Source organism: Anser cygnoides, chromosome 2 (genome assembly GCF_040182565.1).
Source record: "Anser cygnoides isolate HZ-2024a breed goose chromosome 2, Taihu_goose_T2T_genome, whole genome shotgun sequence".
NCBI classification, from domain to species: Eukaryota; Metazoa; Chordata; class Aves; order Anseriformes; family Anatidae; genus Anser; species Anser cygnoides.
This window is the reverse complement of record NC_089874.1, coordinates 158334228-158354138: the sequence shown is the minus strand read 5'-3', so window position 1 is coordinate 158354138 and position 19911 is coordinate 158334228. Positions and strand designations below refer to the sequence as shown.

Here is a 19911-nt window from a genome sequence, read left to right as displayed (position 1 = left end):
ATGGAAAGCAAAAATTGATATGCTGTGAGTCGCTGGCTTGATTAAAGGGAACATTATGGTGTATGTGTCTGTGTATACTTTTTCCTGAACATAAAAAATTATCTTAAAGTCAGCTGTTAGGTGTGAGGGTGAGTGTTCAGTAGCAGAAAGTGGTAGGTGTGGTGGGGAGGTCACCTCTGCAGGAGGTCTGTGTGCAATGGATATAGGGGTGCAGGACACGTCTGTGTCTTGGTGTCAGAAGAAGCCACTATGAGAGGAAAGCGACCAGAACTACAGGGCGATCGGCTGCGCTTATCTGTGATGCTGATTGCCATCTCTCCTCCTGAAAAAGGAGGACAGCCTAGGAAATGAGACCCTTTCCAGACAGGAGAACGTGACACACCTGGAAGGAGAGGATTCATGTGGCTCCTTTTTGTTTGCCTGCTGTGCTCTAATGGCTGCATGAGCATGAATTCTTGTTTTTCACTCCGGCTGTGACAGCTTTATGTTTCCTTGATTTTATGGGTATGGGCCAGTGCTAGGAAACTAGATCAGAGATATTTGACTTCAAACAGCTGCAGTCCGTGCAATCTTTGCTATGCATGTGCTGTGGACTCTCTTGTAGGAACAAGGCTCCCATCCTAAGTGTTGAGAGAGGAAGGTTATCACACCTTTGAAAAGACTGAGATGATGAGATTAAAACGATCCCCTTATTACAGTATTGCTCTCCAGCTGTGCTAGTGCCAAACACCTGCCAGATCATGTTTTTGCCAAGTATTGTGTGTAGGGCAATTACGTGAGGTCTGAGGCATTTGTTAGAGGGCAAATCCGGTGCTTTTCCAGGAGGACAACAGTGGCACTGGCTTTGATTTTCCCGGCTGTTACCTCAGTTATATCTCTAAGTTAAAGCCAGGATGATGCTTGCATTAGAACACATAACATGCCAAGCACATCATTAGTGGTAAACCAAAAGATAATAGCAGCTGTGGCTAAAAACCTAATTCATGTCGACATGAGGTCTTGTGTGACTTTGTAAACCAAGAAATTTGCTGTGATGGAACAAGCGACAGCCCAGCGTGTCCTGCCAGGCCTAAATAACTCAGCTTGATGGAGGCTGATCTCTATGTGCAGAAACATGCAAGTGCAGACCAAGGAATTGCACGTAGGTACCAAACCAGAAAATAACATAATGCATCTTCAGGTGATCATGCAAACTGCTTTTGGGTGGATTTTCTTATTCAGGTGTGGTTCTGTTGCCACTGCTCTGTGTTGGATCTTGATTTTCTGCTGTTGGCCATCATCTTTCAGCCCTTGAAGTGTTTAATCCCTGTGGCATTACACGTAGTCTGTTATTTCTGTTCATAAGTGAATAAAGACACAGCATAAACTTGTTTTTCATGCACTCATGTTATCAAGCAGCTGATTTTACATGGTAAAATATCCAAAAGTATAACATGATCACCATGAAAGACAATGTTTTGGCTTTCTTCTGTAGATTATTCAAGCAGGTATCCGCTAGACCAGATGGCGAGGTCCCACAGAGCTTATAACGCATATCTTCAAACCTCTGCTCCTCCAAAAGGAGTAGGTGCAGGAGAGGAGTGAGGGCAGAAAGAACAGCTGTAGAGCTTTTTTTTTAAGGATGTTTCAAGCAAGACAGAGTTTCAGTGACTTGATCAAAGTCATGTAAATCACGTTTGACAAGAGAGGTTCTGTACAGTATGTGGTCTGCATTCCTGGGGTACAGCCATCCATGTCACAAGCCACTCTGCCCTTTTAATGCCCCCATAAAAAGTTTAATTTAGAGGCTTTCCAAATCTTACACCCTTGTTTTGCAAGGTGCAGAGTACTTACCAGCATTGCTGAGCGACCCTTCTTGCATCCTAAAAACCAATGGTGCTGAGAAGGCTCTGCAGGTGAGAAGGGGAAGTGGTATGTGAAAATCTGTCGTACTCTGAGTGGTACGGACACATCATTAGGAATTCATTTTTTCATTGCTGCTTTTATTGTGAAAGCTAAGGGGAAGCAAATGAAACGAGCTGATGGCAAGTTTCAGAGGAACGAAATGAAGTTGCTTTTCATGCACTGGAGATTCTCCTTGCAGTTCGCTCTGGAGGATGAAATGTGTGTGTGTTTAAAAAAAAAAAAAGTTCATACAAATTCTTTGAAGAGAGACATCTGTCAGGATCTATTCAGTACAAAAGACATTCTCTCTGCTTTAGGATGTCTGCAAGTCACTTTAAATTGTGATGTGCAATAGCACGACAGTAGGCTGGAGAAGTCTCCTATGAGGCCACTGCTGCAGATAGGCTAGGGGCTGGCTGTTCTTACAGTTTTTTGTTCAACTCTTGGTGAACCTCCCCAACAGCTTCATTGCCTTGGAGGGGACAGAAGTTTCCCCAGCCTGTTCAGGGCTTGGGACAATGCTGCCTATAGCTGTTGAAGAAAAATCTCTGGCTCCTCGTGTGTGGAGAAACAGGATGCGGAATAGCTTGGCTAGTAATGTGTGGTGCCAGGGAGGAAAAACGAATGAGGCTTTTGATGAAAAAGTTGGGTCTTGTGATTGCTACTTTGATTTTTTCCACAGGAAGCTACTCTGTAGAGGAGAAAACTCTAACCAGGAGCACCCACCTTCTCCTGCAGAGGTGTGGATGAAGGTTTCATTACAGATTACAGTGCTCTATGGGAGTTCCCTTGATAATGTGTTTGCAAGAGTATCTGAGCTTTCCCTTTGTGCCTTATCTGTTTCCCTTCATGCTAATAACCACAAACGCAGCAATGAATATGAGAAACAACTTTGGAAGATTAAGTCTATGTTCTCCTAAAATGTGTGGGGGGTTTTGTGTTGTTGGAATTTTTTCATGGTAATGACTTGCCCTGATAAAAATTCAGGCGGATTATTATAGGATTTCTAATGAGAATATAAACCTCTGAAGTGGCTTGGCTTATTAGAGATGCAGTGACTGCAAGACCAAGCATAGAAAAGCAGGCAGATTGTTAAGGCTCTGGACTATGCTGCAGGAGATGTGGGCTTTAAACTTGGCTCCAACAGATTTGCTGACCTTGGGCAAAGCATCTAGTCTTTGTTCCTGTAAAATGAAGCTGAAGGTCTCTCTTTCCCTCCAGGCTTTGCATATCTTTCCTGCTATATCGTTCAAATAAAGGCCTTGCTTCCCCTTCCCTTATGTGTCTTCCAAACTGGAGATATTGCCATTTTTAGGGCTTCTGGAAAAGCTGTGGAAATCCACCCTGCTAGATGCAGTCTATCTACGTGCAACCCTTCTTTCTCTGTCTTTGCCCTGAGGCAGCTGGATTTAAGAAAGGTCTGACCTAAAAGCCATGTAACTTCTTTACCCCAGCGCTGTGCCATCAGCGTGGTTTACCAAATGACCATACTGCCTGTTGGTCGGGGCTTGCTAGCATCCAGCAACTTGGGGCTCAAGCAAAATGGGTGCAGAAATACCTGTAAAAAGAACATCGCTGGAGTCTTAACATTGCACAGGTTGGAGGGCAAGGAGAGCTTTTGCCTGGATCTCTTTAAGAGATGTGATTGGGGATGAGAAGGGCTGTGTGAGGGGCTCAGTTGCTGGAATTTTGGACGTTCAGAGCTATAATGTTTGAGTCAGGTTCCTGAGTGTCAGGGTGCAGCAAGGGCTAGCTGCACCCCAAGGGAAACGCAGACTGGAGCTGAGATGCCACGGCCGGCAGCATAGGGACCTCACAGCACCCATGCTATGGAGCAGAGTGGGTCACGGATAGTACCCAGGTTCAGCCAGGAGCCTAGATCCCCAGCTGGTCCCTGGTGATGAAGCAGATCAAAGCCTAAGTTGGGAAGCTGAGTCTGGGCCAGGAGCAGCCAGGTACATGGCCAGGCTGCTGCAGTGCAGTTCAAGTAAGTGCCAAATGTGAGAGCCTCAACTTCAAACCAGCTCCAATACAAAGCAGGGAGAATAACCAGGACATAGTAGAACGTGTGCTCTGAGCATGTATACAATGTGGAGCCTGAATTTGCAAAGATTAAGAATTAGTCCATACGCCTAAACTAGTGATCACTCCAGGAGCTGACGCGTGTCCTTTTGCCACTGAAGCCTTGAACCCTGTTGCAGGAAAGATGCTGCAGAAGGTTCTAGGCATTGCTTGGGCTGCTGTAGTGTTTGGATAATCATCAAGTCCAAAATATCTCAATTATAACTCTGTTTACCTGGGGCTGGCTGGCTGAGGGGAGACTGAGGGCTCTGGGAAGCACCAGGGTCCGGGACTGCAGGCAGCGCTCTTTCAGCCTGCACATCTTGACAGTAACAAGACGGTAAAACATCTCCGAGTTCAGAGATACTATTGAGTTTGAAATTGGAAAACAAAACAAAACCCCAATCACCCAGTAATTGGTGTTCCTCGGAGACAAGGCCTGTGGAAACATCGCCGCCTCGGGGCATGGTTCTTAGCGCTCACATCTTGTTAAGTTTATTGCCGAATGAAAAATAATGTGAGCATAGCTCAAATTGACCTGGTAATGGAAAGTGAAAGTGCAATATCTGCAGATTTTTTTTCCCCTTTTATTTTTATTTTTTCCTGCTGCTGGGAATTATATCCCTCTGAATCCATTCCTGGCTAAGGACTTCATCTGGTTAAGGTCACCCAGCACTTAACCTCCCCATCCAGCGTTTACATATCTGTCTAATGGTACACATCTGTATAATAGCACCTCCACTACTTCATCAGGCTTTCGTGCAGCTCACTGGAGTAATTTGTATCTGTCATTTCTTTTCTGAGTCTTCCCGTTAAAGGGTAAGGTGTATTAATGTCGGTGTCTGCTTTAGTGCTCCGAGTACGGCCTGAATCCTCTTGTGCACGCAAACAATTTCGGTATGCACCATGAGTATTTCTGAGTCCTCTTAACTGTAGTTAAAGTACATTCTGCACAGCTAAATAACTGTGGTTAGATGGAGTTTTTTCTTAACAATAATTAGAGGGCTTTAGAGAAATTCTGTGGTTTTCTGCGACCCGGAATAACAGCTGCAGATGGTAATAAACAGCTCAAAGCCAGATCACTTACTAATTGTGCATTGTGACAGCTTAATTCTCAGCAGTGCAAGGATACTAGTAACTTGTTTTTTACTTACATAAACTTAGAAAACATCACTTTTTTTTCTTTTTCTTACTCTCAGCGTTGGCCTCCGGCTGGCAGGCACACTGCTGGTATATAATGACATCTACTGGCAACCAGAAGTTTGTGAAATCCCCAGCACTTCTTTAGAGGCTCTCTCTGCCAAGATCCATTGGCAGCGTAGAAAGGAAGCGAATGAGAAAGATTTGCCATTGTTGTGCTTCCTCTGATAGAAGAGCTGGAGGGGAGAGGAAGAAAAAAAAAAATCAGATTCCCTTGATTCTGTCACTTATAACTCTTGTTCGGATTTGAGACGTTCCTGAGAGCGATATTGCAATTGATAGGTATGGATTAGCTGTCTGGTAGGTGCAAAAGTGAAAAGCTTTGCTAGCGGTGTGAAACAGATCTCGTAGCCTATTGAATTACAGACAGCTGAAGCATTACACAAAGCAGGTTGCTACCAGCTGTCTGTCAAAGCCCTCTTAAGTTCTCCCTGCCCCTCTCACATTTTCACATCTGCCCATCCGGCCAGCCCGTGATAGCCATGCAGCTTTTCCTCCCTCTCAGTCTTTCTGATATTAGGGCAGGGGCAGCGTCACAAGCTCTGCTCCGCTGTTACAATCAAGCAGCCCGGTTTTTCCCCTTCCCATGGTGTGCTCCACTGATCAAAGCAGCTTCCTGGCTGAATTTCCTTGGTCATGGCTGAGCACCGTGGCTCTCTGACAGTGCAGGTGGAGGGGCAGGTGGTATCACAGCACCGCTGTGTTTCATGCTGTTCTTTACGAACCCTGGTACAAGCCTGGACATCTGAAATTCACCCTTTTAGGTCTCTCACCCTTTGTCTTCAGCACTACCTAGAGTCTTCTAAAGCCCACAAGACCTGTCATCTCTGGATTTGACATAAAGATGGTGATTTTTGTCTCAAACCTTTCTGGGTAATGAACACGCACACAATAGCAAATGTTTTTTTCATGGCAAATGTTTATTTCCCAGTGAAACAGCGAGCAGACCATTAGTGGTCATTATTTCAAGAGAATCTCATGCATTTGGTGCTGAAGTGGCATGGAGACCCAGTTTTGTTCCTAGCTCTGTCACTGGCTCCACAGGGGATCTTGTCCTTAGTTTTCTCCTTCTTGTTCCTCGGTGTCTCCGTATGTAAAATGAGGAGAATAATCACAGCCTTTGTAATGCACTGTGAGATGAAGAAGACTTAGGGAGCAGCATTGCTTTATAGACCAGGTAGGGGAAGAAATCACGGGCTAGATGATGTGGTTAAACTTGAGGAAAAGCTTTCTACACACTTCAGTGAGGCACTGGAGTAGGCTGTAAGTGGTGAATGTGGAATAACAGAAGCAGCAGGTGAGTTAGAGCAAGTTTTCACTGGGTTTTGTAGTACCCTAAGACAGTACTCCCCTGCCCCGTTATGCTCTTCTCAGATGTTGTACAAAATGCTGCTGACACTTCTGAGGGGTGTGTGGAGGTCTGGAGCATCAGGGGCTTCCCAGAAGAAGAGCAAAAGGAATTAAAAGATTTTTCTAGCAATATATATATATATGTATGTATCAGTCCAGCACCTGACTAATCATCCACAAGCTCCAAACTATTTTCTGTGTGCTATCTGTAGATGTAAGAACATAAATGAATCAGTGTCATGATATATGACTGAGTTATTTTTCTGCTTCAGTGAGCACTTCCCCTCTAGCACTTGGCAAGCTTTTTGTCTCGTCCCATGCTCTGGCATATACCAGGAAGGAGCATCAGCTTTTACTTTGAGACAAGGAAGGTTTTAGAGCAGAGCTGTTCTGTTTTTCACATTTCAAAGTGTCCAACAAATGCATCCTCTTGTCCCAACCATGCAAAACAGAGAAATGAGAATTTCAGTTTTGGTAACAGTTCTTCCACATTGGTAGAAATTTGGGATGGATGAGTAAGGACCTCTTGGTCGCATCATGTCTGGTTTTATTGGTTTTCCATGATCAAGTACAGAGGATATGTTCAGGATATGTTTTGCCACTGGAAAAAAGACATAAGATTTTATTATATTATCTGGTCTGGTTATACAAGGAAAATCTGTATCCCTGGGCTATCTTTCACAAGCAGAGAGGATCCTGGCTTTCACTGTGTCAAGGCAGGATACAAATGATCTGTCAATCAATCGCTCATCTTGATACATGTTCAATAATACAAAGTAATCTTTGCTTTCTCTTTCACACTGGATTTCTTAGGTGCTCCAGGGGCCATCAGTCTGTGCTGCATGTGCATCCTGATTAGCACGGGGATTTAAATCCGGCTTTACTGTGACAGTCTTTTGCTGTTTGCAAGGACTGGTACATAGGCAGAATACCAAGGGAGATGCAGGCAGAATCAGCTGAGTTGTCTCTTGCCTTTGCTTGCATTGTTTTCCTCTGAGATCTGCAAGGAAATCTGCCTCACAGCAACTAATAGTTTTGCTGCTGGTAATCCAACCTCTTGTAATCCTTTTTTTTTTCTCAGTTGTTTTTCTGAACTTGTGAGGATTTGGTCAGTTGATCAAACAACTCGTATAGCTGTTGAACAGGGGAATTTCAAATACAACAGTTAGTACATTGTTATCTGTTATCTCCCTTGCTCTGTTGCAGAGGTAGATGTTTAGTGCAAATTAAGTCTTCAAGGCAGTGTTGATACAGGTGGGCCGTCTTGCTTGATATGTGGGGCAGCTTTGATACAGGTGAATCGATAGTTGAGCAGTTGTCAGAGGGGTCTGACCACCCCACTCTTTCAGAAATCCCCTATGTAGTTAGTGAAGGAGTGTCACAGTGGGCTTGCAGGTAGTATGAAGCTAATTAGCAGTGATGATGAGTGCTTTGAAGTCTTAGGAGATTCCCAGCCTGTTCTGAATTCTACAGTGACCTTGATCAGGGTACGGTCGGTTACCAAGTCACTAAGTTCTGATGAACCTTCTCACCTGCAGCACCAAGTTTATAGGTGTATATTTATATGTATATACATATACACATATATATATGTTTATAACTGTCATTTAACAAGCTGTATGAATACTGGGCTGGGTTTCTTGATAAACTAGGCACACCTACGACTTCTACTGACTCCTGTGTATCTTGTCCACATGGCTTTTCTTTTATTAAATCAGAATATAATACTGTGACAAAGCAAGATGATTTTCTTCTCTTCTTAGAATGAACTGAAGTGAACTCCCAGTTGAGATGAATGTCATATTTCTTGTAGAAGCACAAGATAATGCCAGTTTTGGTGTCAAATTTTCCAAGATATTAACAGAGTTTTAGCATCATTAAGCTAATACAATCCTGCATCTGTGCCTTAGAAAATGGCAGTCATTTGTGCTGCCTGTCTGGTCAGCAGCTTTTGAAAATGGAGCTGGGTGATACATCCACTGCAGCTCTGCATCTCGGTCAATCTGCAGATCACCTCTGGCCTTTAATGAAACCTTTATCTTTCCCACATCACTCCAAAACAAAACAAAAGAAACCAAACCAAACAACAACAAAAAAAACAAACAAACAACAAAAAAACACCACCACGCCCAGAACCGACAATATTTCTAAAGAAAAATATTTCTCATGTCTGGCTGCTGCAGAGTTGTGAAATCTCTTTTGTTTCAGTTTTCTTAAGCTGGTAACACTGAGATGGAAGAATCTAAAAAAGGAAAAGGTATTCCACCCATTCCTGCCTCATGCAGTCTCTTGGAAGTGTTCTCAGGCATTTGGACCTGAAGACCATACTCAGTTTGCAACATCTCCACCTGCACTTTTCTCATCAAACACTGAAAACTGCTTAGTGCGGAACAGTGGATCAGCAGTAGCCACTTACCCACAGTCTTCTGGTTTATCCTTTGTGAACATCAGGTTGCCAAGTTACATGCAGGTCAAATGGCCAGTAGGGAGAAAGAATTAACTTACGGTTAGGGCACCGAACTAGGACCCAGGAAATCTGCAGTGAGTTTCTATCATTGCCACAGACCCTGGGGCCTTCCCTAGGTTTTCCGTTCAGTTGCACCTCTGACTTGTCACCCTCGTGGAATGAAAGCAATACTGGAGTTGCTGTAAATTCTCATTTGACAGGGATACTGTGAAGTCAATTAACAGAGGAGAGAGAGGTGTATTAATCGTGAAATGGTAACACCGTGCAGCTCAGTTTTGCTTCTGTTTCCATTTCATCTTGCCCGTTTTCTTCTATTTTAATTCAGCTTTTGCTACTTTGTCTCCTACCTTGGACATAGATTCCCCCGGCTTGCAAAGCTGTCAATATGCTGACTGCGTGATTCATGGAGTCCTGCTTGGCAGATTTGTGCAGGTCTCCCAGTGACACCTCTATTGATGTTTTGTGACAGGGTTAAAAATTTTTATTTCATTTTGGGGGATTAGAAAAGGGGTGCTTTTGTGTTAGGTGTAGACCAATTTGGAAGAGAGAATAAAGAAAGTGTATAGAATTGACCTCAGTGTGGTACATCTTCTGTAGTCTGCTTTGTGAAGGTGAAGGAAAAGTCCAATGATTTACTTGAATTTGACAGGAAAATAATCTAACCATGTGTTTTGGACTGTCTTTTTTTTTTTTTTTCCATTATTTTCTTGTTTAGTTTGCTCTCATTTCCATTAACATAGGCCACAACCCAGAGTTTGAAATAAAATATGTGATTATAGGCCACAGCTGCTCTTGAGTTGGAAGAAATGTTTGTAAACTTGGCAGCTGCTGAAGGAGCTGCAAGTGGAGGAAAGAAAAGCAGTTAAACTTGAGCAGACTGCTTAAAAAGCAGCACTGATGGGTTATTCCTTCCTGCGCTTTCGATGTCTCTCTAGAATCAGGTGATACTGAATTGTTGTATCTCTGTATCTTTCCATGTACAGGAGGACCACTTCCTCCTCCATTTTAGGTCTGTTTTCTGAGGCTGGATGTACCAAAATTCAAGTAGTAGTTGTTCCTGCTTTGAGGAAACATATTATTTAGCAATTAGATTATCTACTTTGTGATTTTATAATTATCTCCATTCAGCCATCTGAGGATCTAGATGGGATGTAGATGTAATCTAGTCACAGACCATATACATAAGTGATTATATGGGGTAGTAAGGCTCAGTTTAACCCAAGGGAGGTGAATGTTTGGATAATATGCAACAAATTAAGCTGTGTGTACATTATGTGTGCATATGGTGAGTGTGTAGTGATAGGTTTTAAAATAGTAATTTAAAAAAAGACCTTAAGACCTTCCTGACCATGGAGGTATCTCTATAGCCTAGAGCTGACATGATTTGGTAAATCCACATGACACTGGTATGAGAGGAACATATCCTTGCTTAAATCTAGAAATGGAATGCACAAGCTAACGAAGGAACCTATCTATGCATGTTTCTACTTCCCCAGCTCACCTCTGTGTTTTCAACTGCTGTAGTAACCTGAAGCTGATGGGGATATCTTTATTTAATCACACCAATACTCTGCAGCAGCTGAGAGTTGCCTGGGCTCTGAATTTCCTTGGGATGTGGCATTTCCTTTTGCCCATTGGGTCTCGAGAAAATACGTGGCTCATAAAAACCTTGCTTTGAGACACCCATGAAGGACAGAAATAATGCTTAGGCCTTGCTCTGTATCCTCTTGTGTGAGACTGAACTCTTGCATTAAATGCAAGCAAATTCAAAATTCTATCTTACTGAGTGCTGCCTAACCTTTTTGTTTTAGTATGGCTTGGAAAATCTCCTAATTTACTTGCAGAATTTATATTAATTCCTTGAGGAAAAAAATATGGAGTTCTCAGAGTAATTTGTCTAGTGCTTCATCCTTAGTTTGTAGGATTCAGTATTTTTGGAAATTCCTAAACCAAACTGCCGTATTTGCTAATACACTTCCTCACAGGTAAAAATACATACATGCTCAAACATTTTTGCACAGAACTTTTGGCCAAGGAAACAACAGACTGCCCCACCTAAAGTATAAGGGTACTCCATCAAAATCAGGAGGTGTTGGTTAAGCCTAAGGGAAGCTGCCTTAGAAGCTGTACTCTGCTCCTCTCCTTAGTAGTAGTCTCTTCTGCTTCTTCCCTGGAGTCCTGGTCCTTGTTACCTTCCTGTCCTAGTCCAGATGTTTCTCTAGAAAGGAGAAAAAGTTCCCTATAAAAGTTCAGCTGTCCATAAAGTAGATGGGTGGCAGCAGAAACGCATGGGATAAAGAGTTACGTACAGTTTACATGTCACCACCAGAATGTCATTGTGTCAAAGCTGGGAACACGGCCAGCCTGTGAATATACAGAATTATTTTTATCCTTCTCAGTGTGTACAACCACGTTTGGCCTTGGTGCAAGAAATGCAATGAGCTTTTCTTCCCTGGGGCTTAATGCCAGCTGCTGAAGCTGACCCATTTCTCACAGTGTGATAACTAGATCCTTCAGCCCAGTGCACTTGCAGAGCCGTGTCTGCTTGGCAGCTATTTCACTAGCCTGTACCCTCTGTCTCTGCTATTTCATTATTACATTTACATATTGCTTGCAATTTTGAACTGAGCTTTTGAGTGTAGTGACTGACGTTTAGTATTTATTCATACAGTGTCCAACAGTGACCCAAGCAGGAAATAAATGAGGCCTTGCTGTAATTCAAGTAAATACTCATAGAATGACTCTTGAAAAATGAAAAGCGGCATTTATAGAAACATGTACCTACCTGTGAGCTACGTAACCTCTGTATGCTAACAATCTGTGCCACTATATGACTTCTGTGCCTGCACTATCTACCTGCCCTCTCTTGCTCAGCAGTGGCTGCTTCCACGCGGCTGGAAGTGCACCACAGCGATATCCCACGAGAAGTCCTCTGGCCACTTGAGATCCGAAGGCATCTTGCCAGATGTAGGCCCTTCTGACAAGGATTTTGCCAACGATGAGCTAATCAATGTGTTTATTCTGTTGTTAACCTTGGTGGGAAGGTTTGATTAAAGGCTGCTGGCTGTGCAGCGCAGAGGATGAAGCTAAACATACGTGGCTAGATTTTCAGTGAAAGACAGAAGGACAGTATGCTCAAGAATTTAAAAAGAAGCTAAAAAGTACTCGGGAAAAGCTGCTGCCTTCCTTTTGAGCCTAATTGCTGAAGTTGTAACCTCCCCAGCAAGAACTCCTCTTGAAAAACATCATTTCAGGCCCCCGTGATTTCTCCTTCAATCAATATTGTCATTCTCTAATTGCAACTTTCCTTGGCCTTAGTGGTTTCCAGGAGAGATGCACTGGCCCTTTGCTAACCCCGCTGACTTAATTGGAGGAAGGCAAGAGGGGAACAGACATCTTTGGGGTACACCAACATTTCCTGAGCTCTTAGCAGCACGGTGATCCCAACAGTTGGGATCTTACCTGGTTAAAAAGTTCTGTTGGACAGCTGAAAAGAAAAGGTGATTGTTCTGTGATTGTGATGCAGTTCATGAATTGGGTACTAAAAAAAAAAAAAAGCTTAGTGAAATAAATTGCCCTGGCAACAGGACTCTGTTCCAGTTAGCTGCATCCTTTAGTGAGGGTTTTGGCAGCTGGCTCTGAGTTAAGGGTGCAGGCTCTTGGTTGCTTTCCATCCCTGCCTGTCTCAGCTCCTTTGGCACTGTATGAAAGCACAGCAATGTCAATGTTTTTCTGCTTCATGCTCTCCTCCACTGCTCACTCCTGTAGGTTATGCGCTTTCCTTTGTGAACGTGTTTGTTTTGACATAGGCAATACAATCTCATGCTTTTATTAAGGTTCAAAGAGCTCCTGAACCTATCCTTTGCCTGGTGGGCTTTTTTTTGTGGGACACAAAGCAGCTTTCCAGGGCCACAGGGGAGTCGGATGAAGTGGCAGAAGTAGGAGACCTTCCTACTCTGTTGGGTGGTGGCATTCAGTGGTGGTTCCCCAGTGGGTGTTAAACTTGTCTTGAGAGTCTAGGTTGCTTCTGCACAGTTTTCTGGTAAGGCTGGTGGGTACCTGAAGATTGCCACTGCAAACCGATTAAACACTCTGGCTTTATTTCTAGTGAAGGGTCAGTTCTGTGATGGAGCACCTGGTGTGTGCCACACAGTGCCTCAGTTTATGCAGCAGGAGGGAGGCTGTGGCAGTAGATACAGATGGAGAAAATGTCTTTAGTGAGCTCCTTGGAGTGCTGGGCTTTGTTGGTTCACATACTCCTTGAACGTGGTGCATCCCTGAAGCCTCTCTCCCCTGCTTGCTGACCCTGGGGCTGATCAGTGGGCTGACCAGCTGCTCCTGGTAGGTATGAGGTGGAGGAGTGTCACTAGGTGGAGGAGTGTCTACAATCCTTTTCTGAAAATGGCAATGCAGTCCCTTCGTTGTGAAGGCCAACACGTTGTTCTGGGCTTCACATCTTTGCAGACAGCTTCTTGGCATCTGTGTAAAACAAAAAGGGCAAAATCATGATATTTCAACAAAAATATTTTCCCCTCCTGGGATGCCATTGGCTTAGGTTGCAAATTACTGATTGTGTTTGGGAGGAGGAGCAACCTTGTTTTCGGAGGTCTTTAACACCGAAGTGGATAAACCCTGAACAACTTGGTCTGAGTTCACTGTTGATGGTGCTTTGCATCAGGAGAAATTTGTTCTCAGAAAGAGCAGTCAGGCATTGGAATGGGTTGCTGAGGGAGGTGGTGGAGTCACCGTCCCTGGGGGTGTTCAAGGAACGGTTGGACGTGGTGCTTAGGGACATGGTTCAGTGGGTGACATTGGTGGTAGGGAGACAGTTGGACCAGACGATCTTGGAGGGCTTTTCCAACCTTAATGATTCTGTGATTCTATGAGTGGAAGGTTGGAGGAGAAACATTATTAGATCCTGTCCAACATGAATGGCTCAATGAGCACTGTATGAAATTTACTGACTGATATCAGGGTTACTTTGTTCAGCTATGCCAAGAAATTGCGACTTCATAACAAAGAAGGAGAAAAAAAAAAAGCAAGAGAAGTTATTTAACCCTATACCTTTAATTTGCCAAGAAAACATACAAATCATTGTTCTACCTATGCTGCACATTTTGCCATGGAACAGCAGTTTCTTCAAGTTATATTGACCTCTTAGAGTAAATAATTTCCTTTAAAATCACATTTGCTATTTGATGGGTTTTCTATCTCATCAGGGAGCCGTTCAAATACAGCAGATCTGATTTGTACCACTAGCTGCATTGGAAATCCTAGGCCGAGTGCTGCATGAAGGTTCAGTTAGCAAGAAATGTGATTATTAAAGTATTTAATGACTTCTATTTGCATATAGAGTACAGATACTTTTCAGATACAGTCTTTTATTATCCTTTAAGTGCAAAATATGCTTATAAGTGCAAACTATACTTATAAGTAAGTCCACGTTTTGTCTTTTTGTCTGAAATTGATTGGAACCTTGCCCTAAGAATACATCCATCTAAATCTACTAGATTATTCATTCATGAAAAAAACAATGCAAATAAAATTGAAAATGGCAGGATTTGGCCTGAACTTATCTGCATAGGTAGGTAGTCCATACGTGTTTACAGGTAGCTTAGAAAATTCCAGAGTTGCTGCATATATTTCTAATTTTCGTCTGCTTGGCATAGCCACTTCAATGTTCTTTCAAAGGGATCTTTCTGTGTTACAGAAGCAGACAGGGAAAAAGCTCTCAGTGGCTTAGCTCTGCTTTGTGCCATGCTGTTTGCCAGCAGTGCCAGTGGCTTTAATGTCCCATGCATGGATGTCCACCATTTCGGGTAGCAGAAATGCCGGTAACCTTCCATTGAAGGACACATGCCAGTGTTTCTTGTAAAACCCAGCAATGCTGGATCCTGGGTGCCATCATTTGAAGCATGAACATGCAGGACAACTGTAGGCAAGCTGCTGGATTTTGAACAAATTTGCGTAACGTTGGGCATAATCCTACTCCTTCACTGAGCTCTGGCTGAAACTTGCTCTGAATCTTTGAAGAAATCAGCTGTTGGCTATTTGAAGTATCTACTGATAAAGGTCTAAATGGAATGGCTTCCAGGGTGTACCTTTTGGCTTAATGTGAGCAGGCAAAGGGGGGAAAATAATATATCTCTGGCAGTAGGTTGGCCACAGAAAATTTCAAGTCCCTGTACTTTGAAATGAGAGTTTGTCAGTGAAATGTTTCTATGCTTGAAATAGTTTTATTTAACAAGGATATGCCTCTAATTTTGTTCTTGGAAAAAAAAGACTCTTCCTGGCTGGTATTTACAAAAAGAAAAAAAAAATCAGTCAGAGGCAGGCAGTTGGATGGAAAATTGGAAGTGAACACATTCAAATATGGCCAAGTTGCAGGTGATTGAGCGGTATCTTTTACAGCAAGGAGGAAACGTTGGCCTCAACTTCCAAAAGATAACTGTGACCTCTACATACATATATATATCTTATCTTTTATTTCATACAAGGTACCTTTTGTGTTGGTGTTTTAGGGTGAAGAAGGAGCCCCCGGCTTTCCTGGATTGAAAGGTGATAAAGGAGAAAAAGTAAGTCCGAGCCTTTATTAATTATACTGTGATAAGTTTATAAAGCTATTGAGGAAGGCTTATGAAAATAGATCATCTTAAGTCTTTTGTTTTATCTCTGTTTTCTTTTTTTTTTTTTCGTCTTAGCAAGATGCTAAGAAAAGAAGACTGTGTTGTGCTGTTTGTCTGCAAAGTACCCCTTTGCATCTCTAAGCCTGTGCTCAGCCACATTTGACAGATGTGTGGAGATCGCAAGGGCAGGAACTTTGTCTGAAGGTTGTAAAACTCTGAAACAGAATAGAAGAGGGCTCAGAGCTAAGTGCTTCCACACACAGAAACACCAGTGTTTCTTCAGTATGAGACATGGAAGGCGAAAGATCATCGTGTCCTTTCTTGCACTGAACATAAATAACCCTTGGACTGAGATGGCCTTTTGCTGCTTACTGTGGCAGCCTCTTCTAACACAAACAAACAAGCAAACAAAATGATAATCCAGTACCAGGCTTGCTCTATCAGTCAGTATTTACTGTGGATGTTTGTCAGAGATGCCTTAAATGTCATTTCCAGGAGAGATTTCAGCAATTCAGACATTTCCCACCTGTTCTAAAAAAGCAAATGTTCAGGATTGCAAAAGGCAAGAGCCCCCTCCAAGTAATACACAGCAAACCTGTTCGGTTTGATCAGAGCCCATAGTCACCATTAGTCACCATTTGCAGTGCCTGTGCCTGTTTCTCATTTGAGGCTCTTTTATTTTTCCTTTTTCTTTTTTTTTCTTTTTTTTTTTTTTTCTTTTTAAATAATCCTCCTAAAAAGAAACTGCTGCAGATCCTAGGAGTAAAAACACTTGGCCAATTCCTTCCCATGCACATGGGCTTTCCTGTTCTGCGTCTATTCCCTTCCCACTCTCCATTTGTTCTTTAAATTGCCAGCTGCATGCAGCAAAACTTGGCTTTCCCCTGTGTTTGCTGCAGTCCCTGTTATCTGTGCTGCTGCCAGCCTCAACATATTTAGTCCCATTCATCCTGGTGTGCAGACAGATTTAAGAAGTGGTGCCTGGTTTTCCTGTTCGTTTGTTTTCTACAGCTTTGCACATTCCCAGCTCTGAGACTCACTTCCCTGTAGGTAGGGTAGTTCCTGAGGGCTGCTTCAGTTTTTCAAGGCTTCTTTTCTGTTTGCTTTTAGGCTTATTGCTTATGTTCATTACAGCTGTGCCTAGAGGCTTCTGAGATTTGGAGTGGATGCTGTACAAGCACGGAGTCGAAAATAAATAAAAAATCAGTATTTAGTTACAAAACAGCAGGTTTTCGAGACAACGGAATGGTGGACAGGCTGAGGAAAGATGATATTAAGATGACTCAATAGTTATGTGTCTCATCGGCTGCAGAGCTTTTATATTAATTTACTCTTAAGTGAGTTAAGTGGCCAAGAGTGCCTAGTTCCTCATTAACAGCTCATCAGTTGGCCATAGTGTGTTAATGTTAGCTGCAGCTCCTCCAGAGGCTGTAAATAATAAATGTTTGTGTAGAAATGATTCTCCTCATTCCTTATTCTTGTCTTGCTGCATTACTCATGTCCTTGCGCTTGCAAGCGGTGTTAATATCGTGCTGATGATGACAGTCTTGTTGTTGTTACAGGGGTCCCATGGCTCGCCCGGCCTCCCGGGGAAGGATGGAGCAAAAGGAGAAGCCGTAAGCTTTTTTTTGTTTCTCCCTTGTAATCCTCGCCTTTCAGTGCAAGCCAGGCAGCGGAAATCAATCTGTATTGAGTGAAACACATCTTGGGGATTTGTATGGCCGTTTTAGGAGCAGCAGAAACAAACGGCAGGAGGTTAATAGCCTCGGCGCTCTCCCTCGCATGTTTCCAGTGACAGTGGGTGTTGTACGGATTAGCCATCCCCAGAGGCTCCAGGGGCAGCTCTGTTTCCATTCATTAAGCTGGAAGAGGGGGGAAGCCGTGGCAGCCTGAGGTCTGGGACTCTGCGGCTGCGGTGGTTTAATAGCTGCAGCTGCAGAGCTCAGCAGTTTGGTTTGAGGCTGGCCAAGAGATGTCAGCCAGCGGAGAGGGCAGGAGGTGTTGGGGAGCATCTTGTACTTCCAGGAGCAAATGGACAGGCGTGGGAGAAATATTATAGAATTATAGAATGGCTTGGGTTTGAAAGGACCTTAAAGATCATCTATTTCCAACTCCCCTGCCATAGGCAGGGATGCCACCCACTGTATCAGGTTGTTCAGGGCCTCATCTAACCTAACCTTGAACACCTCCAAGGGTGGGGCATCCACAACCTCTCTGGGCAAACAGGCAGCTCGGCCACAGAAACAAGGACCTGAGATCTTCTCGGGCACTGCTAAAAGCTAAGGACAAAAATGAAGGTGCAGGGTTAGGTCAAAGAAGGATGAAGCATACCAAATACTGCCTTTAAATACACATGAGGAATAAAACCACAGATAAATTTTCCAGCATCTTATATAAATGTGTTTTAGAGTTTTCATCCTTTTCTCTATTCGACCACTGGAGCTCAAACACCGTCCCTTTGAAACTTCCTCATCCCAGTGGTCTATTATTATGAACTCTTTGCCTTCCATGGCTCCTTTTTGCCCTAGCTGTCCTTGGGGAAGGACCTTGATCATCCCATTCACTGTCCCTTTGCAGCCATTTTGTGGTGACTGGAGGAACTTGAGGAAAGGGCTCATTGTAAAAGCATGAATGCCCCAAAGTAGTGGTATACAGCAGAAAAGCTCCTACTTTTCTGTCACTTACATCCTGTTTCTGCTTTTTGCCATGTGGATCCTTGACCTGCTCACGCAGAAGTGTGCCATATCTCTTCCAGAACTGGTACAACCTCATTGCTTCCTGCATGGCACGGTCTGTGATCGGACAGCAACATACTTGTGTCTGCAGAATTTCTTATAGGTTGTGTTTATTGCGCCAACCAAATGCAATATGTTATCTCCAAGGAATCAGCAATTGCAGAATGTAGTTGGTGCAAGCTGTTTGCTTCTTAGAGAACTCATTTCTAGCTATTTAGGTGGTTGTGTTTGAAGAGCAGATGAATAACTACTTCAGTTTTCTGTTTGTCTCCTGCATTTATTTTTGCAAAGAAAGCACAATGCGGACTTCCAGATCTCTGGATAATGGTACTCAGGACTGTAGATAGTAGATAGAGCTTCTGTTTCTAAAACTATATATAAAGACTGCTTTGAGTTATCTTAGCCTTTGTAGAAAAAATATTAGCATTTACCGCTGCTGCTGCTGTTACTTACAGGGTGAACCAGGACAGCCGGGAGCATTTGGACTGCCTGGGCCAGCAGGTCCAAAGGTAAGATTTCCATTTCTTCTTTACATGTGTAGGCGTACCTTTTACACTGAGTTTTTGTATGTGTGGATTGCTTGAATTATTATTTTTTTGCTTGTGATTTCTTGATATTCTCACTGGTGAATGAAGAAGCTCAAATTGCACATTTCTATCAGGAGGTCTGCTGGTATGTCAGAAATTAGGCAAGGTATATAAAGAGAAGAAATACCTTTTATTTGATCAGTATAGTTAAAGAAGGTGAAGAGAACATATTTTGGGGCACATAAACCTTGCTTTGTGTTTTCAGTAAACCCTCCCAACTCTGACAAAGATGCAGCTGCATCTTCTCATGAGCAATGCTTTGTCTTCCTTCCAAAGTCTCAGCTCTCCTTGCCTTGCTCCCTGGTTAGTGAGGGGATAAATAGCCATCAGCTAGTTTCAGTCATCTTTATAACACACAAAGACAATGGTGCATTAGATTGATGAGTGTTTTTTTTCAGGGGCGTCATGCACAGTAAGTTCAGCTCAGCCTATGAAAGATGCGGCAAGGATAAGAGATTGATAATCCAAATTTGCTTGACCCAGTTCTGCTCCCATACATGCTAAGGTCTTTGAGCATCACATTTTTCTGGAAGAGCTGTATCTGTTTAACTAAACCTCCTGTTGAGTTTACTGATGGCTTTGTCCTCAAATAGGAGTTAAATACATGAACATTTTTCCAGATGTCATCCTGATGGTCACCTGGCTCTGTCTGAGAGGACTCCACAAAGCACTGTTTATATAGTTTCTTTTGGGTTTCTCAGCTACAGAGAGGCTCTTTCTCCAAAATATCTTGTTTTCATAGAGGGAAATGTTCATCATTTCCTAAAGTCTCATCAGGAGGGTATCAGAACTAATGGTCTATTTGTGGATTAGTGGAAATACTTGGCAGCCGTCCCACGGTTCTCTGCAGGAGCTGTATTGCCTTCAGCAACACGAAGGGGTTGATTGTGGAAGCTGCACGGCAGCATGTTCAGCAGGGGATAAATGACAGCTGTAAAGCTGGGCTGGGCTGAACTGAGAAGGGGTACTCTGGATATTGTTTTGCCCTTCAGTGGAATTAG

General features: G+C 43.1%; 1 protein-coding gene across 2 annotated transcripts in view; it reads left to right on the top strand.

Moving 5' to 3' along the window:
* COL22A1 (collagen type XXII alpha 1 chain) overlaps positions 1–19911 on the top strand; it is a 233608-nt gene that overhangs the window by 109411 nt on the left and 104286 nt on the right. For both annotated transcript variants that reach the window (XM_066990776.1, XM_066990778.1), the window contains 3 exons: positions 15484–15537; positions 17151–17204; positions 18779–18832. In XM_066990776.1, the coding sequence (XP_066846877.1) occupies positions 15484–15537; positions 17151–17204; positions 18779–18832 (162 nt within the window). The remainder of the gene's footprint in view (positions 1–15483; positions 15538–17150; positions 17205–18778; positions 18833–19911) is intronic.